This window comes from Prosopis cineraria, unplaced genomic scaffold (genome assembly GCF_029017545.1).
Source record: "Prosopis cineraria cultivar Desert tree isolate PC_DT_omini unplaced genomic scaffold, ASM2901754v1 PC14, whole genome shotgun sequence".
In the NCBI taxonomy this organism is placed as follows: Eukaryota; Viridiplantae; Streptophyta; class Magnoliopsida; order Fabales; family Fabaceae; genus Prosopis; species Prosopis cineraria.
Genome location: NW_026555345.1, coordinates 29,299,131 through 29,325,123, shown reverse-complemented (window position 1 = coordinate 29,325,123; position 25,993 = coordinate 29,299,131). Strand labels below are relative to the sequence as shown.

Below are 25,993 nucleotides of genomic sequence, written 5' to 3'. Positions count from 1 at the left end.
ACAATCTAGATATTGCTGATAATGGAGTGTGCCTACTACACCCTTCATACAGTGGCTCTTTAGCAGTTTCCAACATCTCATAAAATTTTTGAGCATTATGGCTTGGAGGATCATCTAACTCTATATTAGTATTAGGATTGACACTAGGACCAACAGCATCTAAAATCATGGTATAATATGGGTTTTCTAAGATAACATCATCCCTTGTTTCATTAGCACCTTCAACTCTTTCTTCAATATCTCTAGCAACCTCATAATCAATATCATCATAATGTAAAGGTTCCCTGTGATAACTCCATGGGTCATAATTAGGGACAAAACCATGACGATAAAGGTGAACCTTGACGATTTCATACTCTAAAAATTTCTTATTGTCACATTTTGAACACGGACACCTTATTTGGCCATTTGAGACTAGATTTGGTTGAGAAAGAACAAATGCCACAAATTGTTCTACACCATCTATAAACTTTTTGTTGAGTCCTTTTCCACTTTCGTCACGCCGACTATACATCCACATTCGATCATCCCTCATAGTCTTCTACATGATACCATGTAATTATTTAAGACAAAATAACTAATTAACATAACTAATTCAAGAAATAAGGTTTACTAAGTCCAAAACCAGTAAAGAGTTTAATATAGTTAAAAAAATAACACTCCTGGGATGACAATCAAATGGCCTAGCATCCAAAAACCATTAAATTGTAATCTACCAAGGAGCTCTAAAAATAATGGAAATTTTGCACATCAAATAGCACACATGTAGAACTATGAATATGAAATTTCATGGCAAAAATGTATGATCAAACAACCTTTTTTAAAACATTGAAAAACTGCTTGCATGTATAATTTGGTAACTTAATTAATTAGGCTTACTTGATAATAATGAAGTTATGCAAAGCTGCAAGATTTGTACCAATGTACTTCAAAGGACTGCATAAAAGAAAAGAACAAAGAAAGAAAGAAATCAAGTTAAAAGCATATGGTGAATATAATTAATCAAAAAAGAAAAAGCTATGATTAAGTGGACATGAATATAATATAATTAGAAGCATATAATTAATTTTTAGCTGCAGCAAGGAGGACAAAAAGCTTGACAGTTAATTGTTCATTTTTAGTATTACATAAATTTAAAGACAAGAATACTATAAGCCAAAACACACTTTTTGGTTTTAACCCCATCTCACTTGATTGTTTCTTCTCCATCCCTGATGGTCACTAGCTAGAGCTAAGCATTACAATCAATGGGAATGAAAAAGTAAGAAAATGAGAAAGGTAAAAAATAGAGAAATAGAAGCATGATAAAGATATTACCTCAGCTTTGAAAGAAGAAAAAAGAGTTGTTAGCCTTTCAATTGCAGATTCAATGCATAACCTTCACCTTGGAATACATATAAATTAATATACAAATCATTAAAAATAAAATTTCCATTGTTGAACTGACCCTGCGATTGACTACCAGAGCATATAATTAAATTTCAATAAATCCCACACCACAAAACAAAAGACTCCAAAACTAACCACCATAAAAATATTATTAAACAAAACAAGTTGATGTGGTTTCATTCCAAAGTAAGCTAAGAAAAGTCAAAATCCCCTTTTCCTTGGTGGCTTTATTATATTGGTCCATTCAAGTTATTGTATAAATTTGGGTCTCCCGAAGTAAAGCTAAAACTTTTTAGGAAAAGGGAATAAAGTTCATTGTAGTGTTTGGCAACCTATTAAATAATCTCATTATCCCTTCCCATAGTCTCGAAAGAGGAGTCCTAACACTAATAGAATCTATTCTTCAGGCATATTCAACAACTGAGAATACGAAAATCATAATGAGAGCAAGAATACAGACAAAAGCAAAGTGGCAGGGGAAAAGGCTGTGAATTTTTTTTTCAAACCTAGACTATCTAAGAAAGCCCTTTTTCAAACCTACTCTCATGTTGAATCAAGAGAAATGTTTATTGTGCTCAAAGGGGGTCAAAGGCAAAGCGTACCTGAGTGAGGTGAGAAAGAGAAATTGTTGTGCGCCTGATTTCTTCGAGCATCAGTAGCAGAGCACTGGAGATGAACGGCGGGAGCAGAACGCGAGTTTAGTGATAATAGAATTGCAAAGGAGGGAAGGGTTTTAGTTTTAGGGTCTGATGGTGACTCTGAAATTATATTAATTTTCATGTTCAATTTTTTATTATATTATATTAGTAAAATTAACCTAATATTTTACCCATCTAAATGCATCTAAAAAGTAATCATAATTGGTATAAAATATTTATAACATTTAAAAGAAAATTTTTATCAATTATTAATAAATCATTTTAACATAAATATATTTTTATTTCCTATTTTTAACATTAATATCTTTATTAATAATATATTTTTATTTTAACAATACAATTAAATTAATTATCTATTTTATATTAACATAAATAATTAATTGTTATTATACTTTCACACTTAGTGACGGATATCCATAGGTCACTATTTATTAGTCACTAATTTTGTGATTGTTTTGTAAAATTGTGACAACTTTGAGCATCTGTCACAATTTAGTGACCGATAATTAGTGACCAAATTATATCCATCACAAATTATAAACTTTTAAAAGAAATGTGACTGATATTATCATCCATCACTAATCTGTCACTAATCACTATAATTAGTGACGGATATAAAGTTGTCACTAATTATCCGTCACTAATATGATTTTTTCTAGTAGTGGCTCTATAACTCTTATATAGTCTCATTTTAAATAATGTTTATTTATTTAATAGTGAAAACTTAGAATTCCATTTGAAAAGAAGTTTAAATATCAAAGAATTTTAATTAACTAATTAATTTGAGTTCTAAAATTCGTTGATAAAATCATCGGTTTTTGCTTCCATCGTCTATAAAATTCTATGATACTTAATTTTTTTTTCAAATGGAATCCCCAATTTTCACCATTAAATAAATATTATTTAAAATAAAACTAAATCAAACTTATAAAGTAAACGGAAGCATGATATATCAATTGTTTAGATAACATTATAAAAAAGAGCAAAAAATGTTATTTTACAAAGTTATGGGTCGTCTGTTATGACCAATGATACATTCACGCAGCGAACTATGCTGAGACTAATTTAGTTTACATAATAGTCAAAGTTTTATACATAAACAATGAGGGTAATTTGTTCAAAATTTTAAAGTTTAGGGTTCAAAATGCTACTAACATAATAGTTTAGGATTTGTATCTCTAATTAACAATGACACGTCAATATTTAACTAAGGCCCATAGTAAACAGTAATGACGTTAAGAAAGATAACAATAGAGTTTAATTTGTCATAAATTTAAAAGTTTAGAGTTTATTTTAACATTCTAAAAGTTCAGGGTCAAGGGAGTTTTTCGAGCAAGAATTCAAAGTCCATTTTGCTCATTAACCCTATTATAAAAGTACTATATATTTTCTAATCCTTTTAATATTTATGCTATATATGCATGCAATACTCTTTAGAATATATCATGCTTGTAAATTCTAATACCAATGCTGATCCCCAAGCTCAGTCCCTACTGGATGATCCTGGCTAGTGGCTCTAAAATATGAGGCATTTAATCTTTTATCCATGTAATTGTATTTTTACATTATTATTTTCTCCACTAAAGTTATATGAATATATAAATTATAAATGTAAAAGTTTAATTGAACATTACAACATGATATCGAGGACAACATTATTGCTTCTAATTTTAATTATAAATTATTTTAGTATGTTTCATTAGAATTAAGAAAAATTTTAAAACATATTAAGTCTCGTTAAAATTAATGACAGGTCTTATAATTAAGATAAAAGAAAATTCGGTCTTTATTATACATGGGACTGGACGGACTATGTTAAAATCAAATGTTATATTCCTCAAAATTTGAATAACTGTCCCTTTACTGATACTTAGAGCGATAAAGAGAAAATTTTATTTAAACCAAGTCTACCATGTCATTATCCAATAAAAATGTAACAATTCAGATTCAGATTCAGATTATTATAATGGCATGTAGCATGCTTTAATTTAATTTGTATTTATATTATTAAAAAAAAAGTACCCCCGGTCATCTCCCCCCATTTAATTTCTTCATTCGCCATGGCGTCCTCCGTCACTCCCCATTATTCTTTTGGATTTTCGCGAGCAACCTGGCCTTAATCCGAATCGTGGGGGGCACTCGTTTAATTTCATTTGTTTGGTTTTAACCCATAGAATGTTTATCGCCATTGTAATTTCAAAATCCATAAAGTTGTCCCCTATTTTCTATGCTGGCGGACATGTAATGGAATCAAAGAATGAATAATCACATTCATCGAAACTCAGACAACCCACTTCCCAAAGAATAAATTTGAACAGTATAAATTTAAAATTTTTAAGTTACAATTTTTTCTTGATTTTTTAAAGTTTCAGTTTGAAGATTATCTTTACTTTTATTTTTAAATATTATATGTACTAAAATAAAAATTTATAAAAATTTTAAAAAAATTTAATATTAAATTCAAATTGTCCATAATATATCTGGATATTCTTTAATTATAATAAATATAAAAATAAAACCTTAAAGGTGAAACGCGAGATATGGGGAATAATTCATTATTTCCAAGCCCATTATAAATGGGTCGTTTCTGTTGCTCCTCCGATCCTAAAACTGGAAAGCACATTTCCTTTGCTCCGCACAAGGTGCTTTCATGGCTTCCAAAACACAAGCTTTGATCCTTCTCCTTTTGGCCCTCTTGCTCCTAACTCACTCGACCTTCTCCCATGGCTGCCCAATTGTCACCTACTGGGGACAGAATAAGAATGAAACGGAGTTAAACACTACATGTGCCACCAGCAAGTACGAGATCGTAAACATAGCATTCATGAACACATTCGGCAGTGGACGAACTCCAAAAATAGACCTCTCAGGACATTGTGATTGGTCCACGGGTGTCGCTAATTGCACTGGATATTACTCCCAAATAGCCTATTGCCAAAGCCTAGGCGTCAAAATCTTCCTTTCTCTCGGAGGAGCCTCTGGGCAATATAGCCTTTCTTCAGCTGAAGACGCCAAGGAGTTTGCAGGCCACCTTTGGACCTACTACCTCAGTGGCCAAAGTTCAGGTCTGCTTGGTCTGGTCGCCTTAGATGGCATCGATTTTGACATCGAACAAGCCGGCGGAAACTTGTATTGGGATGATCTTGCGAAAGAGCTTCACGCTTACAGCCAACTAAAGAAGTTTTACTTGTCAGCAGCACCACAATGCCCTATCCCAGATGACTCCTTAAACACGGCCATTGAAACTCAGGTATTCGACTACATCTGGGTCCAGTTCTACAACAACCCTCCCTGCGAATACACCGATGATGGAGATACTCAGAAACTTATAAATTCATGGGACCAATGGACCACCGACTTCACCGCCACCAAGTTCTATGTCGGCCTCCCGGCTTCTCCTGCTGCAAATGGTAGTGCTGGTGGTTATGTCCCAATTGATGTGCTCAACAATGAGATTCTTCCGGTAGCAGAAACCAATCCCAAGTTTGGTGGGGTAATGTTATGGAGCAGGTACTATGATTATCAATCTGGGTACAGCGATCAGATCGTATGTACTACCCCCGGAGCTTTTAATGTTGTAGGTGCGCCGTTGGTCGCCATGATGAAATCTGCCTCGGAGGTTCTGTATCGCCTTTTATCGCAGTTCTAGCGTGACTGCAACCTCTATACTACATCTCATGTGTGGAATAAGTTATAGGGGGCTAGTGCCTTGCATCTTTAAGTGATAACTGCCTGATTCTAGTCAAGCTGTCATCATTAATGAATAAAAGCTTTCATTGAGTACATGATAATATTGTCTTAAGGTTTTAGTTTTTTCTTTCTTGCTCATTTGGATGTTGTTTGCGATCGCGCTGTGCAGGCGGACACAGACAGAAACACAAATCAAACTGGACTCATATGTAGTTCAATGACGACATCGTCTAATTATTTCAGGCCCCAGCTGCTTCTAATTAATAAATAAAAACTTTTCGTTGAGGTACGCGGACGTGATACTGTTGTTTTAAGGTTTTAGTTTGTGTTTCTTGTTGATCTGAATGTCGTTTGCGATCATGGTGTAGATATGCTGACACCGCAGTTTCTCCAAATTAAATTAAACTGCCAAAAAAAAAAAACAACCTGTAGAAAGAGGATATATACTTGTAGACTTTTGTCGTATTGTTTTTTGTTGAGTGCCGTTTAATATCTTATGCCGATTATGTTATAATGGTGTCTCTCTGTTTTTTTTTTTTTTTTAACAAAACGAATCCAAAAACCAGCAAGCCTAAATAGCCAGTGGTATTATTACAGTCTTTATCCATAGTGTTATATTGGTGTCTCTGTTATTGTTGTATAAATACCCGTTCCACATCTTTAATGAAGCAGTAGTCAAATCTATATTGAATATTATTTTGTTGGGCTCGATCCAAAACACATAAAAGAAGATCAATCCAAATATCACGATCAGCGATTTTGGTGCCCTGTAATTTCAGTCATGCATGGTCCCAGAATCAGTGGCGATGAAGTTTCAATTTTAACACGTGGCACATATAAATATTCTATCTCGATTTTTCCCTATTGGAAATAGAATCAATCAATCTACGGCATGGTTAATTCATAGGTTTTTTTGTCACGATCGAAGCTAAGTTAAAGAAAGCTAGATCTTCAATACAATAGTCTCTCTTATTCCTTTTATAAAGTCTCGTGAATTATTTTTATGAGATTAAAAAAAAATTAGTTAAAATTAATTAAATATAAAAAATCTTTATCATTTTTCAAAATTGCCACCAGTCAATTAATTAAAGTCATTATTTGAATTATGAATAAAAGAGACAAGGGATTTTTAAAAATGACTCTAAAAGTTTTATTAAATTTTATAAAAGATAAATGAGTAAATTGACCCCTAAATTATAGGTCTAGAAACATTTGAAATCTTAAACTCATCTTTTATGCAATGCCCTTTTTCATCAACTTTTGAAAGCAATATAATTTGATCCCTTATTGTTAATAAAAGTTAATTTTGACAGTTAATTAACCAAAAAATAACTTAAAAATTATAAAAAAAAAGACCCAAAAATTATAGCAAAGGACTCAAAAATTACAGAAAATACTGATGAAATTTTTTAAGTCATTTTTTATCATTTTTTTATTAAACTAACAATCAAATTAAGTCAAATTTTGTTAATAGTAGAGGTCAGATTGTACTATTTTTTAAATAAAAGAAGAATATTGTATAAAAAATAAGTTTAGGGCCTATAATGTAGGGCCAAATTTGCTCATTTACCCTTCTATAAATGCTCATGCCTTAAAAAGGGTCTTTTTCTTTTGGTCAATTAAAGGAAATATTTTTAAAAGAATTGCATACAAGTCTCATACAAGAGAATTCTATTAGTTATTATAAGGTTCATTAATAACTAACTAAGGCCATTAACAATACAATGCGTTATTATTATTTTTTAATTGTTAATGGATATTGTAATAACTAATTATCTTATGTAGGACTTCAATATAATTCTCTCAATATTTTTTTTATCACATGGAAAAAATTTAACGCTAATGATTACACTATATAGGCCTTCATTAAGTCGTGTTTTGTTCCTTTTGTTTCGTCTCATTATACAGTATCATGAAAATTATCAATTTATAGATGCATTTGATAAATCGTGTTCAGTATACAAGTTTGGATATTTGATTCTAAACTCCCCTTATTCTTTTAAAGCCAAAAAAGGAGAAAAAAAAAACTCCCCATATTCTTCTCCAAGTGAGGTTGTTCCAAATAAATCTATGTAGTACTCCTTGAGAGAGCCGTGTGAAGAAATTTAAAGACCAAAGGCAAAATTTTTAACAAAGCCTAGCACATGTAATTGTGCTTTTCAAATGCAAAAAATATCCATTATCATATATCAAAATAGAGAGATAAAAAGTTAAATTAAAAGTGAGATTGTAAAAAAGAGTTGGAGTGATATGATATGATGGAAATTATTTTTTTTTATAAGATGATGTAATGTCAATTAATATATTATCAATCTCACTATTTTTTTCAAGTAAATAATGAGCTTAGCCCAATAATTAAAGTTATATTGAAAATGATTGAATTTTTTTCAATTAAAAAAACGATCAATACTTTTTATTTTATTTGATCTATAATTAAACATATAACAATAAAAATATCATTTACACACAAGACATATACATACATTACGATTTTATTTTTTTTTGGAGGCCTATGACCTTGAGGCTTACACGGCCTTGCTCCTTGTGTCCCTTTTATAGACTCTATTTACTGCTTTCATGAGATTAAATAAACTATAGTAAAAACTAAAAAATAAATATAAAATCTTTTTACAACTTTTTAAAATTTCCCTTTATTGATGTATTTCAATGTGGGGAGAGAGAGGGGATGGAAAGAAAGAGACATGGAGACTTTTTTAAAAAATAAGTCGCAATTATGTCATTAAATTCTGAAATAAGTCTTATATATTTAGAAGTAGTAAGTACGTATAGTATCTTACTATAAATAGGATTGGATGAGGACCTAGTAACTACCGTAATGCAGTCGATTCTTTCTAAACTTCCCGCGCGTATGTAGCGTTGAGATTTGAGGGATTACATTTATAGCGATCCAGAGACTAGAATGTTTACAATCATGGAAATTCCATATTCCACGTACGTTTGCATTGTGTAATTGCAATACCACAAGACAATTCAAAACCAGGTAAAAAAAAAAAAAATCATGTGGGAAGGAAGCAATGTCGGAAGGATTTCCCTTTCAATGCAGTAAAAAAAAAATGCAATTATGTTGTTCGAAAAAACCGAAAGACATTAGGAGAATCCGAATATCACGAGACGGACGATGTTGATCCACTAACATGGTCCTAGAATTACGAACCACAAAGCTTCACATTTAATACCAAACGAAGGAAATTAAAAGAAACAACCGAAAATTTCGCCATCGATCCACCATTTTAATTTGGTCCCCAGCCTAGTTGCTGCTAGCATGGTCCCAGAATAAGTGGCTACAAAGCTTCACCTTTAACACTTGCCACAGTTAAAAGCAATAATCTACCTCGTCATTCATAGGTTAACTTCTTTGGTAGAAGACATTAGATATACATTGTGATCTGTTTGCTATATCAAATACGAAAAACTTGCGACCACAAGCCACACAACATGATAAAAAGATATGGAAGTGAAGAAACAAACGAAATTAATCGATAAACTATAATTTCTAGATTTATAGAAATTCCATATTCCACATACGTTTGCATTGTGTAATTGCCACATCAAAATACGACAAGACAATCCAATGCAAGGAAAAATTTCGAACACGTGGGAACGAACTAGTATCCAAACGATTTCCATTTCAATGCAATAAATCGAAAGGCAATTATTAGAACCAAAACGTCACGAGACAACGGACGATGTGGGTCCCCTAAGATGGTCCTAGAATCACTAACCACAAAACTTTAGATTTAATACCAAACAATGGAAATTAAAAGAAACAACCAAAAATTTCACCATCGATCCACCATTTTAATTTGGTCCCCTGCCTAGTTGCTGCTAGCCTGGTCCCAGAATAAGCGGCAACAAAGCTTCACCTTTAACACGTGCCACAATTAAAAGCAATTTTCTCTCTCATATAAATATAAATATAACATAGCTCCTTTGTGTGTCAGAATTCAAATTAATACTCCCCCATTTAAAAGTATAAAATATTTTTAATTAAATTTTTTTTAATAAAGTAGTTACTTACTTTTAAATTAATTATATCTTTTTATATTTAATCCTATTTAATAAGGTATTTCACTATGAAATAAATATAAAATAATCTATTTAATAGCAATACTTTTAAAAAAAAGGCAATGATTATATCTTGAAGGACTAAAAATATCTTATATTTTTAAATATTTAATTATTTAAAAAATATCTTATATTTTTTGAACAAAAGAAGTAGTTAAGATCTTCAATGATTTGGTGTGGGATCTGTACAACTTTTGCTTTGCTTTATCTTTCTTCTTTTCCTTAATTTGAATTACTTTCTTCCCTACATAATATAAAAAGGATAAATTTCAGTAGATTATATGACAAAATTTCTTTTTATCTTATAATTTAGTGATAAGAGAAAAATGTCTAAATATTAATTAAATAGGTATGAAATATTAATAAATATAATTAAATATAGTCTAAAATATATATCTATTTATCAATAAAATATGCATTTATCACATATCTACTTATACATTATTCATGGTTGATTTCTTTTCATGGATGCTAAATATTATAACTTTGTGGTACTTACTAGTAGTGACTTTAATTTATTATAAGATTTATTAAAATTCATCAAATGATAAAAAATATGGCCTTTTTTTTATTGAAAGTGATATTTTTAAATTACCTTCGATAAAAAAATTCCTTTTTTTAAAAAAATGTCACTTTCTAAATTGATTGTAAACTGCAACTGATTTAGAAATTAGAATTTTTAAACCTCATCTAAGCTAGATAAATTTTAGAAAGATCACTTTCTAAACTAGTTCTGGTTACAACTGATTTAAAAAGTAATTTTTTAAACTAGTTATACGACCAGTATAGAACCATCCATATCTAAACCGATTTGAGAACTAGTTTAGAAAGTTTTTTAAAAAGTTATTTTTGTATTAGTGAATATTCTCTTTGATTTTTTGTATAAAATCTTGTTAATTACTTTTGTGCGATCAAATTATCAAAATTAACTAAATGTAAAAAAAAATCTTTATAGCTTTACAAAGTTCAAATCAAAATCATTATTGAATTTAAAAGTAAAAGGGACAATAATGTGAATGCTGTTGTATTAAAAATAATCTAGGTCACTTGCCAAATTCAAATATCAATATAATTACTTAATTAGCATCACATGATTATCACTACTGCAAAAAGGTAATTTAATTCGAAATACATTGTGACCTATTTGCCATATCAAATACGAAAAATCTTACGCGACAATGGTAAAAACGTATGGAAATGAAGAAACAAACGAAATACCAAGATCGACGATTTTGGTCCCCTGGCTAGTTGGTGTCATGCATAGTCCTAGAAATGATCTCTGGCGATAGAGAGCTTCATTAACTTGTGACATACAAATCTTCTATCTCTTGATTCTTTTTTCCTATAGGATCAATCAATCAGCCTCATGGTTTATTCATGGGTTCTTTTGTCTCCAAGCTAAGTTACTGGGAACTAGATCTTCAATATGACACTCTCTTTGATTCTTTTTATATAGCCTTGTTAATTACTTTTTAAGATCAGATTAGGCAAAATTAATTAAATCTGAAAAAATCTTTATACTTTTACAAAATTACCTCCAATCAAATTTAAGTCATCATTAATTCATTATTTAAGTTAAGAGTAAAAGGAGAAAATAATGGCATTTTTAAAAATGACTAAATATTTTATTAAATTTTATGAATGATCTTGTATTAGAAATGAATAGCTAGGATCTTATAAGATTGAGGGAAATATTTTTCGCCCCGAGGGAAATATTTTTTCCCCTCTTGGAAAAAGTTAACTCTAACGGGGCCTTCATTCAGTTGTGTTTTGTTCCTTGTTTTATCTGATCATACAATATTCTGAAAATGATCAATTTATAGAAGCATTTGCAAAATTATGTTTAGTACACAAGTTTCCATAGTTCATTATTCTAAACATCCCATTTCTTTCTCTAAGTCACGTTGTGCCAAATAAATTCAGTCCCTCCCCATTTACTACTTATATGAGAGTAAGGAAATTAAACCTGTCAAAATTAAATATCAAAGCTTCTTTACAACTTGTCAAACTTACCTTAGTCGGTATAGTTCAAAGTGAGGAGAAAGGGGAATGAAAGAAAGAGACTTGAATATTTTTAAAAATGAGTCACAAATATTGTATTAATCTTCATTAAAGGCCTTGTATTAAAAACCAATGGATAGTATTGATTAAAAAAAACCAATAGTATATTCTATAATAAATAGATAAAAGAAAAAGTGTAAGATGAAATAACATAGAACTACCTTAATAAAAGAATATATATAAGTGGATTCTTAATTAACAGACAGCTGTGGGCAAGATAACGTACTTGGATTCGGTGAATGGCTAAGGTATATACATTTAATAAGTATCTCACATGACTTGATAATAATCCTTCAATTTAATGGAATGGTTGTGAGATTTTGTCATATAATATTCAGAATATATCAATTTTTTAGAAGGGATCACACATGTGAGGAGTGTTTTGATCATAAGGATTGTTTCGAATTTTTAAAAGAAAATATATTTTGATAATTTTAAGTATTGTAAAATTTAATAGTCATAATTAAGGAACTCATTAATAAGTAGACTTGGGTCACTTATTGAATTTGAATCTAAATGTAATTAGCATCACATGATTACACTAGTGGACAAAGTTAATTTAAAGACACAATTTTCTCATTAGTTGCAAAAAGAACTGCGATGTTAATGACTGAATGTCGATTCTATAAGAAGAGAATGAGTAGTTATTATGTCGTCTATTGCTACAGTGCAGCAACGCCATAATAATGCAAGTTGCAACCCTTGGTTTTCAAGCGAATTGTGGCGTCTATTGCTACCATGTGCAACAGACGCCATGATAATGCAACCTTCTTTTTTTAAAATTAAAAAAAAAAATGCAACCCCGCTTCACTCCTGCGCAATTATTTCCTAAAAAAAAATTTAATTATTCCTACACGCCCTTCAACTCTCTCCATTTGATATCTCTTCCTCCTTTATCAAAAAGTTTCTGATCACTAATAATTCTGGTTATCGTGATTAAGCTTTGAAACTTAATACTACTAGCTTAAAGTTTTCCAATTCGATTACTTGTAGGGAGGAGGAAAAGATTTTTTTATCAAAATAAGAAAATAATTTTTAAATTACAAAAATTAATATTTTTAAAAATTAAATGCTAAAATCTTACTTAAAATTTTTAACTATTAATTAATCAATATATATGTGCGCATATTCACTTAAAGTTTTTAACTATTAATTAATATTTTCAAGGAAATAAATCTCTTGAAAAGAAAAGAATATTTTCTAATAGGACCAAACTAAGAAAATAACCTAGCATTTATTACATTTTGTATTATGGCCAATTTATTGTATTTGTCAATGATATAAATCATTGTATAGTAATGATAAACTTTTTATAAATTTTCAATAATCAATCCCATCTATATCAATGATAAACTTTTTTTATATCAATATAAACCAGCCACACTCCAAAATATTCAAAAATTTGGTCCATCTTTGTTGGGTGTAAGATTTTTTCCGACTGGTAAGCCAATGTATCCCTATTATAAAAACTAATATGTTATCTTTAAAACACATTATTTAAAATTTAATTTAATTATAAAATTATCATAACTAATTATACACAACATCTAACTAATTGTAACATATTTATTTTTAATTAATGATTTATAAAGATAACTGAATTTGGAAAGGAAAAAGAAATTTAGTTAAATTTATAAAAATATATAAAATAGATATAATGCAACTTGGTTTAAGTTTTAAGAGATAGAAATCTGAACTGAACTAAATCAATCAGTTTTGCTCTAAAAAAAAGAAGAAGAAGCAAAACATTATTTATAATCAATTTGTATAAGTTTGATTGGACTTAGTTTGGTTTAATGCGTTTGGATTGATTTATAACATCTCAGTTCCACGTAGTTTCCAGAGTGTATTTGCAACAGTACAAACAAACACGTGGGAACCAATTAGCAATATCCCAAGAACATTCCTTTCAATGCACTAATACAAAACAGCTATTACTAGAAACGACCAAAAGGGAACCTTATTGGGGACCCCTGACAAAAGCCTACTAATAGAAATAGCCAAAATGGTTTTAAAAGAAACGACCAAAACTTTCACCACCGATCCACCGTTTTAATTTGGTCCCCTGCCTAGTTGCTGCTTGCGTGGTCCCAGAATAAGTGGCTACAAAGCTTCACTTTTAACACGTGGATAAACATTGACGTTAATCTGACCCTTGTCCCAGCCCAAAGCATGTATCTTTGCTAATATGTTAAGTTATTACCTTGATCGTCCCCTCCCTCCCTCTGAGTGAGAGAAAGAGAGAAAGTTTTTTTTAGGGAGATTCAACATCCCAAAATAGAAAATATCTTGATGAAAATAAAATTTTATTAATGATACATTTTAATATTATCTTTCTTGTTATATTCTTTGTTCTTGATATTTTTTTATAAATCAAATATTAAATGAAGAATAATTTTAAAAATGTATATTTTTATTTAAATAAAATAAAATTTTAAAGAAATATAATTTATTAGTGTGTATAATTTTGTCTAAAAATATTTTATAATTTACGAGAGAAGGATAACTATATTGCAGGGCCAGTTCTAATTATTATAATCCAATCGAAAAAAATTATTGATACTGAATTTTTGTCTCATGCCCCGTCCTACCTTTAGTCATCCCATTTCATTGGGAATCATGATGAGACAGAGACAAGATTAGGACAGCTCATTGTCTTGATAAAGTGGATATTGTGGGAGAAATGCTTGGATAATAACATTCATTAATTAAAATTTTAAATCACATAACTTATTAAGTTTAAATCCAAAACAACATGAGTACATAAATTACAACAATTATTAAATTGCATCAATTACAACAAGTATAAAACTTAAAGTTAAGTATACATGAGACACATCACATTATGACAGCAAGTATAAGTAATTTCTAAGCTCTAAGAGTAACAACAATAGACAAGCTCAGCACAACAGTTATGAAATAGGTAAATATAAGAATAAATTATATTAATATAATTAATATATTGTAAAGAAAGATATTACCTTGTATTACTTAATCTATGTCATTAAAATTATAAATATAAAAAAAATTTAGTTTTAAATAAGAATATCACGTATTGAAATTAAATTAATATAAATATAAATTATATTAATATAATTAATATATTTAATGTGCATTTTTGAAATAAAAATAATATATATCTATATAATATTCGGGACATTTCGAGGACAATCCTGTATCCCATCTCATACCAATTATTTTTGAGCCAAAATGAGACCCGTCCCAATATAAATAGGATGGAATCGGGCTAATCAGATGGGTACAAGTTAAATATCATTACATGCATGCATGGTGCATACATGCCTACACCAACGCTATATAATATAATATTCCATTACTTCACATTTTCTTCTTTGTTTATAATATCATCAGCTAGGCCTTACAAGTCCCGACATGGCATTCTGCAAAATTAGTTTGTGTTTCTTATATATACAGGTATATTCTAGAGGACATTAGGGATTCTTTATCGTGCTTAATTTGAGATACAATGTACACATATATAATTGTTGACACTTATAATAGATTCCAGGTTTGCATCGCAAAACAAATAAATATATAAATCATCAGCGCGGTGGTGTCATTTTCGTATTCTTGTTATTGAGCTCATCATATTGTTTTAAAGAAAGAGAAAGAAAGAAATTAGACAATAATGAGCCCTAGCCCTAGCCCATTATAAATAGGTTGGTTTGGTTCCCCCCATGCAACAAGAAAGCATTACCTTTGCTTCTCTCAAATATGGCTTCCAAAACAAGAGCTTCGTCTATCATCCTCCTTTTGCCCTTGTTGCTGTTGTCTCAGTGCTTCTGCGATTCCGATGCCTATGAAAGAGTCACCTACTGGGGCCAGAATGCAAAAGTTGAAGGAGACTTGGTGGACGCATGTTACAGCGAAGCCTACGAAATCATAAACATAGCATTCCTCGATACATTCGGCAACGCAGCGACACCTACCTTAAACTTAACCGGACATTGTGGTGATTCCTCGCCGAATAAACGCCCTTGCACCGAATATGCCTCCCAAATAAAGGCATGCCAAGAACACGGCGTCAAGATTTTCCTTTCTCTGGGTGGGTACTATGGGAACTACCAGCTAGCTTCAGTTGACGAGGCTAAACAGTTGGCAGAATACCTCTGGAACAACTTCCTCGGCGGCCAAACGGAATCAGAACTTCCGCTAGGAAATGTGGTGTTAGATGGCATCGACTTCTTCATCAAACATGGTTTACCAAACTTTTATGATACTCTAGCGAAACAGCTTCACGCTTACTCCCAAGAAAAGAAGTTTTACCTATCAGCAGCACCACACTGTGAAATTAAAGATAAATACTTGTACTCAGCCATCAAAACTGGGGCATTTGACAAACTTCACGTTTTGTTCTACGAAAAGCCTTCGTGCCTATACCAAGATGCTAATACTTCGAAGTTTCTAACAGCATGGGACTCGTGGGCGGACAAGTACCCTTCCCCGAAATTATATGCCGCCGTCTATCCAATTTATGGCCGTACATACAATGTCCCACTTCGCTCTCTCAACCAGAAGCTGATTCCAGTCCTAAAATCCACTCGTAATTTTGGCGGTGTCGTGGTGTCCAACAGGTCTGATGATGTTCAAACTGGTGATCCTACGTACTGTTATCAAATCGACTTCGATCAAGATCTCCAATCTGCGCCAACGATTAACTTGATGATGCCATCTGCCTAGACAACAATATGTATCCTACTATCACGGAGGTCGAGTGTACGTACAACCTCGATCTGTGCGTTTCTATTATGTATCATGTGTCGAATAAGTTGCTACAGGCTAGTGCAACCTTGTGTGACAACTTGAAGTATCACGTTATCATCGATAAATAAAACTATCGTCATATATATACATGCGCAGCACAGTACTACTTTTATTTTAAGCCACGCCAGATTTTCCATTATGAATAATATGCCTTTAATTTGATCAGTAATCTCCATAAATATGTGTGTATGTATGTAATGATGAAAAAGACAAATAGGTCAGCATAAGTAAGAATTAATCAATTATAGAGATAATGAACTACTAATTTCAGTATAACACATTTCCTTGAGTCATCACTCATCATATTGTTTCTTTTTTAAAAAAAAAAAAGAAAAAATTAATCATTTAATCATTCAAATTTTAACTCGATAATGACTCAATACCTTAAATTAAACTCGTTGTAATTCAATCCTTCACCTTTGTCCACTTAAAAATTTTACCTTTGTCATGAGTGAATCAAACTGGACTTGCTTATGTGTAGCAAACAATACTTACATGGCATCTTTATCAACAACCCATCATATTTATGTACCAAGATATTAACAAAATTTACGAAAAAACTTAGAAATTTGAAATTAAAAACGGCAGAGAGACGAGCCTGAATCAAACAAACAAAACAAAGGGCAGACCAGGGACGGCAAAGCGGAGAAGCTACAATGACCAACAGAGTCGAAGGAAGAGAGATCTAGAACTACTGTAAACGCATGTGTAGCTTCTGAGGGAGCAAATCTGGAGGAAGCTCATCTGAATATGGTTTTGTATAACTCTAAAGATAGGCATTTACCTGAACTTGTTTTTCTGAAAACCTCCGCACATCCAAGTAAAACTTTGTTGCTTTAGCCAGTGGCGGGGGGGGGGGATCAACAAGGGCCATGGCCCCCCTCCAATTTTTTTAAATTTTTTATATTATATAAATGTTACATATTTTTTATCTCTTAAAATTTATGAAAACTTTATAATGTATATGTTTTTTAATCTTAGCCCCCTTTATTTTTAAATCCTCACTTCGCCCCTACCTTTAGCAGAGATGACATGGAAAAAAAGAAACCAACTGCTATCAATACTAACTAATAACTACACATATAAAAAGCAATTAAAACATAAACAAAAAGACGCTATTAGAAAAAGAGTTATTTAAACTGCTTTTTCAGACCGGTATTGCGAAACTCATTTGAAAAATAAGTGCGGCATTTTTGTAAATAATGAATGAGATTGGAAGACTTTTCAAACTGGTTCCTTATACAACCGGGCTTAAATATATTTTTAGACCCATTGTAGAAACAACCGGTCTAGAAAGTAAATTATTTTACACCTATGCTTTTAAAAGCTGGTTTAGAAACATTTGATCTACATCATCGACGTTCTTTTTACCCATGGACCCTTAACCCCACATTGAAACTTTTTGCCCACGCAATCTCTCTTCTCCCTATCGTCGCTAGAATATCGGCAGACGTCAAATCCTTAAGATTTACTATGAACAAGCTTGTCAAAGGAAATTGTTAAGAGATGATCCTTTTGCATTTTCAAGAGGTTCCAGAGATCGAAAGGGTCCCTTGCCATATGAATATCATTATTACAAAGTTTTAATTTCCTTCTATCCAACTGATTCCAAAAGCCCGCAAAATGATAACGAGGATTCATGAGAAAAAGACAGAGTTGCTTTGGAACATAATTAAGAGTGACTTAGATGGTATGTTAAACATCTATGGCCAACATTAAGTTACAAAGTGGAAGCCTGATTGTTCTAATCTCCTGATGACCATTTGAACACCCAAACGAACAACTGGGTGGTTAAGATGAGATTTGAAGATTGATGGGGTAGTCTTGCTCCATCGTCGAACAACAGAAGCATGGTGGGTGGCAGTAACTTTAATTTCATGATTGACTAGATTAATAGAGAAGATTCGATAATCAGAGGAACCTGGAGATGTGCTTTCACAAATGGCTACCAGCATTTCAATCAAAGAAGGTAAAGACTAAAAGCTAACTAAAGTAATACCAGGACCGGATTCCGAAAACGACTACAGCAATTCACAGGAAAAATGTTTCCAACATGCAGTAAAACGGTAACAATTCTTCAAGCCAGCCTTACCAAACCTCACGCTGCAGACTAATAATTATGGAAGGGGAATAGAAATTCAACAAGCAGAAACGGCAAGAAAATCCATGCCAAATTCACAGAACTTCCAGCTCAGAAGAATATTATCAAAATTGAATTGAAAACATTTTACCGAGTTCTGAGGACAACAATAGTGAAGGATGCAAAAATGGCTGGCAAGTTACAAATTCACAGCAATTTCCAGCCACGGTCAGAGTCAGAACTTGAAACCTGTCTATGTCGATCAAATCCTGAAAGCAAGTCTAGACAACAATCAATTCCGATCACTAATTCGATATAAGAAGCAGAAATCAGTTGAGTCTAGTCAGATTCACTTAGGGTTTTTTCGGGTCATTCATTCTCTTTCTAATCCTCCAAATCTTTGGGATAGCGTTGTCAAACGATGAAGACAAGCAGAACGATACAGATCGGGGTCTCTAAAGCTATTTTCGGTGGTACACGCGCCGGGGTATGATGAATCCCGTCGAGCCTTCGCCAAAGCTTTGGTCGGGTCTTCGTCGGGTCTCTGCATTATCATTGATTACAATAAACATCAATAACATGACGGATTTACCCACTAACGACACGAAGCCTAATGGAACCATTTATTTGCATTTTTCATCAACGTGCACATCGCATATGTATTAACACCTACGCATTGAAATGTTTTCCTCCACAATTTAAAATCCGAACCCACTGATGATTGGTTAATCGGTGAACCCACGAGCCTGTACCTACTATCTGGTCTGGTTTATATTGCTTAAATGATAAATTTAATATTACTCCCTCTATTAATAAATATAAAACAATTTTTAAGGTGAAATGTTAAAAATATAAAATATTTCAGGCTATAATTAATGAGGTTTTTTAAAAATATTGTTAATTAGAGGTGTAATAATAAATTTTCTAATTAAAACACCTTATTAAATAATAATAAATGTGGAAAGATAGTATTATTTTAAAAATAATTAATTAACTCATCAAAAATCAAATTCATTTAAACAAAAGTAGTGTGTGTGTGTATATATATATAAGTTGATGGGCAATTGGTATGGTTTTTACATGGATCATGGATGACATAAAGCGTCTGTTAATACTCTGAAGCAAGGAATTGTAGTTTATATTTTCAAAGGACAAAATATGATTCCCATTTCATTGACTTCCATGATTATGTTATCTTCTCTATCTTTATCATTAATAAGTCTGCATTTTGATACCTTCATTAATTAATTTAGTCTTTTTTTATTTTAAACATACTTATTATGCATAATCAATTTTTCTTAAATTGTATGAGCGTATTAAAATTTACTTATACTTTGATGAAGATTGTTTTTTTCACCACAAAAGAGTGAACTATATTGATATAAAAAAAATCAAAGTACTTCCTCCGGTCTATGTTATATAGTAAGTTGAAAGTTTAAACTACTTCATTGAAACTAAGGAAAAGTAGTTAAGTTACTAATTTTATATAAAAATATAATAAACTTTTAATTTTACCTTTATTTAATTGAAATTTTTTTAAATTTGTATTATATTCTCTCTTATATAGTTAATGAATTTAAATAGAGATAATATTGAAAAAAATACTCCCTCTAGTCCAATTTATAAGACACTTTTAACTAATTAATCACAAGAATTAAGAAAAGTGATTAAAATTAATTAAGTGTGTTGATTTTTTCAAAAATTTCCATAGAAATCTCAAATTACCCTTAATTAAAATTATTAACTTTTTCTTTAAATCTTAAAATCAAACATGCCATCCAAATGAATCAATTAGGCATGTGGGTATTTTTGGAAATAATTCATTAATCCTTCATCAAATTTTATAATGTATCTTATGTTGAGAACTAAACAAAACCTTTAAAAGGCGACTCACAATAGAAACTGTGAGGATTACACACACACACACACTACAGTCAAAACCAAGAAAAAACTCTAAAAACCTATCGATACAATGTGACTCACTAAAAACTTACCAAAACAAACCAAAATACGCATATAATGCCTGAATATTAGCTGGACATCGATTTCATTAAACTTCAATTAGATTTTGGCCAAAAGGAAAACTTCAAGATTATGCAATTCCTTGCAAAGGGGCCAGATACGCTTGGCTTTATCATCAAACTATTTTTTGAATGAAAGTGGGAATATCATTAAGCTAATGAACTGTACACCAGATAAACAAAAGAAAGCAAGAAAATTAGGTCAAAGAATTTTAAAGGGTATGGTTAACTATGATTCTAATGTTCACAAGGAAAGAGTCAACACTGTGAGCTGCATCAGCGAAAATTGGTTTCCTGCATCCCATAATTTCCAGCATATGATGCTGGATCCCACTTTCCAAGCGATGTCAAGCGTGTTAGATCAGAGGATATTGACTAACCAGGAGTCCACTTTTTCCTTGCAAAATTCAGTGTACAAGTCATTAGGGGGCAATTTTTTCCACACACAGGCAGCAAATGAACAATCCTTAAAAACATGATTGATTTCTTCTGCTGGACCATGACAGATGGAGCTTTGTTGGTCTTGGGTTATCTTTCTACGGAACCCCTCAGAGTTGGTAAGAAGCCGTCCCTTTAGCATTAACCAGAGGAAGGTTTTAATTCTTTGAGGAACAGAGAGCTCCCAAAACATAATTCCTTTTGGCATCTACATCATTGCAGTGAAGTGATTGGAAAGCTCTGTGTAATAACTTAAAAAAAAATTAATGTAAAATAAATTTATATCAAAGTATTGTGATTTATTTTATTAATTTTGGTACAAATATCATGAGTAAGAGAAAACAGTGCTCTAGTGATGTGTGCGCCCATAAATTTCTGTCATATCTCCTTCAGTCTGAATCATCTTGGTCCAAGGAAAGAGATGTTTATTTTGCTTCAGCTTTGGTTAAAATTACTGTAATGCCCTTTTAAAAAATTTTAATTAATAAATAAATAAAAAAATATAACAGCTGATTCTTTTGTCTGCTCCTCATCTCCATCTTCTCGACTATTCCAGAATGAGGAGGGAGAGAAATTTGCTCTCCATTCTTCGTACACCATCCACCTTCCTTTTCGTTCTGTCGCTGGTGACTGTGAGTGCCGGAGTCTTCCTCTTCATCCTCCTTTGCGACTGACGCCAATGACCTCCTTACTTTCTCGAGCTGACTCATGTCTGAACTGGGGAAGAGTAAGAGAAAATCTGTCGCTCTCTTCCTCCTCTTCATAGCTCGCTGCTGCCGTAGGTAAATACGGCAGCTCCGTCCATCACTCAAATCGTGAGTTCTTCTTGCCTTTATGCTGTCGATTTTCTCTTTTCTTTCCTTAGCTCACTGTTCTTCTCCCTCCTCTGTTGCTAGCATGATCTGGGTTCTTCAATGTTTTACTATGGAAGTTAGTTCGTTGTTGGAAGAGGTTCAAATTGAGGCTGTCTCTTCCCCTGCACCACCGCCGTTCTTCTTTTGCCTTTGTCATTGGGTCTCTTATTCCTCATCTTGACTTGCTTCAAGTGCGTTTGACCCTCTCTGTTTTTTTTTTCCTTGTATGTTCTGTTTGTGTGTGTGTGTTTAATGATGGAGATTGTGTTTTTTTTTTTTTTCCTAGCCTTGCTGTTCTGCATGTTCGAATATGGAGAGAGAAGTTCAAGCAAGTTGACATATTACTCTTTTGAGGACGATGAAGAAGTATGGACTTGAATTTTATTTGAGTTTAATTTGAATTTATATATGAATGAAATTAGGGGAAACTAGACTAATTCAAATATAGATATTGGAGAATTTTGAGAACAATTGTTGGGATGAATGGAAGAATTGAAGCTTGGTATTAGTTAAGATTGGATGTTTGTGAGATATTTTATGAAATAGCTGTTGGAAGGAGTTGGCCCATGATGATTAAACATGTGTAATAATTTAATTGTTGTTGTTTAGAAAATTTTTGGAAGGTACTTTTCTTTGATAGAAGTTGAAAGCTTGGTCATTTCAAATACTGATTTAGGACAACTTTTAGTAAAGGAATTGAAAAAAAAAAACAGAAAAAACACTTGGTCTTATGGGCTAAATATTGTTTAAAATAAAGGGTATTTGATAAAATGTTTGAAAAGAGGAATTTTGTATTTAAAGTGGCAAAATATATGTGATAATTATATTATTGTTGATTAAATAATCTTGAAAGACATTTGTTCTTTGCAATGAAAGTTAAGGTAGAATTTAAAGGTTGTTGGGAGAGATATTTGAGTTGGTAATTCAAGAACTAAATTGCTATTTGGACATTCATTTGGGATATTTTAGGATGTTTGATGCCATACTAAGAAAGATAAAAGTGAAGGTTTGCTTTCTGTTATTTATCTAAGTTGCTTTGGATTAAATAGTTTGGACGGTAAAGCATGTTTGAGGAAGTGACAATGGTATTACTTGAATAATAGGAATTTAAGGATAAAGCATTGTTCCTAGAAGATTTGTTTGGAAGTAAGTTATACACTTGGGAGCTCTACATGTAAGTGGATAGCTTCCCAATTGATATTTCATTAAAATCTCCTTTATTCAAATATTACATTTTTATGCAAATTCTTTTTACGATAACGATGTGATTATGAGATATTTTATTGATTAAATTACTTTATTTCGTGAAATTATTTTATCAAAATTGATCATTTTAGTCAATCAGTAAATACAAGTTTGAATTTTAATTATGAGATTTCATTTTGGAAATTATTGAACTGTTACGAAAAAATGATTCATGCGAGTTCGACATTGAAAGGAAAATTTGATTGAATAGTGATCAATTTCTCGCATGTTTGAAAATGACTTTACAAAAGGGACTTTATACGAAACACTGGTTGCTAACGGTAGTTCCGTTAGCCCTTAGCGCGCCATGGTACACCTAGCTAGCAGGGTGCTTATAGGAAGTGCTAGCCCCGTGCGATGGCCAACACACGTGGAACGAAGGGATGGTTATTCGTGAGCATAGTACTCACGTTTGTTTCGTGGTTTCAAGCCACATTTGGTTAGCAATACCCTCGTGGACTGTGTGTCCACGTTTGTTTCGTGACTTCAGCCACGTTTGGTTATTTACCCTCGTGGATTGTGTGTCCACGTTTGTATTCGTGGCATCAGCCGCATTCAGTTATTTACTCTCGTGAACTGTGTGTTCACGTTTGTTTATTGTTCTGATAAGTCCCTAAAATTTTAAATTTGATTATTTGGTGATTTTATATTCCATTGATTTTTATTTAGTAAATTTTTACAAACATTAATTTCATTTATGTGCTTTCTTGAGATCAAGTGATAATAACATTTGTTATGGTAGTGCAATGGTTTAAGATTTTATTTAAAATTTTATAGAGCTATTTTATTTTGAAGTTTGTTAAATTTTTATAGAAATTGTTGTATATTTAAATTACATAATTATTTCAAACTTTCTTTTTCATTCATGTTTAATTGTTTATTATTGGGACGTTATTCACTGAAAAAAGTATTTTTGGTCTCAAATAATGTAAATGGCTTTGGACTTCTAGTTGATCATTGAGGGCCATCTTTTGACTTGAAGTGAAGAAGTTAATGACCACCCTCCTTTTGTTGTAAAGATTTAAATATAAAATTTTATTTTGTAAATTTTATTGTAGGAGCTCCACATAACTATAGTTAAAGCCCTTATATGTGTATTATGTTTGATTTGTTTGGTAGAAGGAGCATAGCTCCTTGTTGAATGCTATTTGTTACTAAAAGAAAATACTTATATAGAAATCTTGAAGTCTTATTTTGAGAATGGTCATGTTGAAATTTTAAAAATAAAATAAAATAAAATACAACCTTTTGTTTTTATTATTCATATTGAAAATAGTTCGACTTGTTGTTAGATATATTTATGGTTCAGAACTTAGGATTTCTTAACTTAAGGCTTTCGGAATATGAGTTTTATTCTTATATTTCATGCCGGTCATGCCTTATTTTCAGGGCGTGACACTCTGTAAGCAGACTTAACTGTGAAATTACCATGTGGGGTGAGATGCCACAACCAGGTAGGGTCAGGTTCCTCCTTATCGACACGAAAGCATCATTGATTTGTTGCAAAGTTGCGTCTGACAGCAAATGACTGAACAAATTCTAAGTCCATTGACCGTTCTCATTCCAAAAATCAGCAATTGGTCTTTGTAAATCATTTTTGTGAATTTTTGCATAGGAGAGGTTTTTAAGGGTCCAGAATCCCCAACCCAGAAGTCGTCCTAGAATTTTAACCTCTCTCCATTCCCTGGTTTTCACTTCACATGCATCATAGTGTTAGACCATTCACTGGCAATATTCCTACGGAGGTAGGACGATTTAGCTGTTTTTAGCTCAAATGGTGCCACTTGATTCAAACCATATATGCCTCTAAGAACACACGCACACAATAAGTTTGGTTCAGCAGCAATTTTGTATACCAGCTTACAAAGAAAAGCTTTATTTTGTCCTTCTAGATTGATAAGACCACAAGCACCATTGATTAATGGTTGACAAAGATCATTCCATTTCACCAAGTTAATACCCTTGTGATCATCAGAATAGCCCCAAATAAATTTTCTTACAAGCTTCTCAATAGCTTTACAGCAAGAAGAAAGACACAAAGCACACTGCATTGTATAGAATGGGATTGAAATAAGTACAGATTTGGCTAAGGCAATTCTCTCAGCAAGGGATAAGGTTTTGCTTTTCTAGCCTGCTAACTTATGATGCAGTCTATCCAGGAAGTGATTGTATGTTCTAGTGGTTACTCTTCCTGTAATCAAAGGCACTCCAAGATATCTACCAAGGGATTCAATACGGTTGAAACCCAACTTATTGCAAATAGCATTACGAGATGCATTATCAACATTTCTAAAGAAGCTGTGTTTTAGTTTCATTTACCACTTGTCCTGAAGAGAGACAAAACTGAGATATGATTTTCTGGATAGTTTCTATTTAAACATATGTAGTGTCCCCAGATAGAATCAAATCGTCTGCAAAGAAGAGATGTGAGAGGGCTATGCCTCTTTGACCTTGTTTGATTGTGCGCCAGGTTCCTTTCTTCACTTCCAAAGTAATGGCTTGTGAGAGACATTCCATACGAAGGATGAAAATATGAGGCGAGATTGGATCACTCTGCCTAATTCCTCTCATTGGTGAAAAGTTGGCAGAGGGTTTGCCATTCCAAATGACTTGCATTGAAGGCGTGGTGATACATACCATAATTAAATTCACTAGCAACTTCGGAATGCCAACATCTCTCCAATA

General features: G+C 32.0%; 2 protein-coding genes and 1 long non-coding RNA gene across 3 annotated transcripts; all 3 read left to right on the top strand.

Annotated features, from left to right (window-relative positions):
• Window positions 1-4,661: 4,661 nt before the first annotated feature.
• On the top strand, window positions 4,662-5,833 carry LOC129293986 (hevamine-A-like). The gene has a single exon (XM_054932154.1). It carries the CDS (start codon window positions 4,699-4,701, stop codon window positions 5,695-5,697), a length of 999 nt encoding a protein of 332 aa, XP_054788129.1. The 5' UTR covers window positions 4,662-4,698; the 3' UTR covers window positions 5,698-5,833.
• A 9,787-nt stretch (window positions 5,834-15,620) lies between these two features.
• Window positions 15,621-16,586, top strand: LOC129292452 (acidic endochitinase-like). Its single transcript, XM_054930002.1, has one exon. It carries the CDS (start codon window positions 15,621-15,623, stop codon window positions 16,584-16,586), a length of 966 nt encoding a protein of 321 aa, XP_054785977.1.
• A 5,184-nt stretch (window positions 16,587-21,770) lies between these two features.
• LOC129292015 (uncharacterized) lies at window positions 21,771-24,049 on the top strand. The gene is made up of 3 exons (XR_008588841.1): window positions 21,771-22,024; window positions 22,106-22,254; window positions 22,350-24,049. It is a non-coding gene; the product is annotated as an uncharacterized LOC129292015 (long non-coding RNA).
• The last annotated feature ends 1,944 nt before the right edge of the window (window positions 24,050-25,993 follow it).

Excerpts from the sequence above, each read along its gene's own strand:
- LOC129293986 (XM_054932154.1), top strand. The coding sequence starts at position 4,699 with ATGGCTTCCAAAACACAAGCTTTGATCCTTCTCCTTTTGGCCCTCTTG.
- LOC129292452 (XM_054930002.1), top strand. The coding sequence starts at position 15,621 with ATGGCTTCCAAAACAAGAGCTTCGTCTATCATCCTCCTTTTGCCCTTG.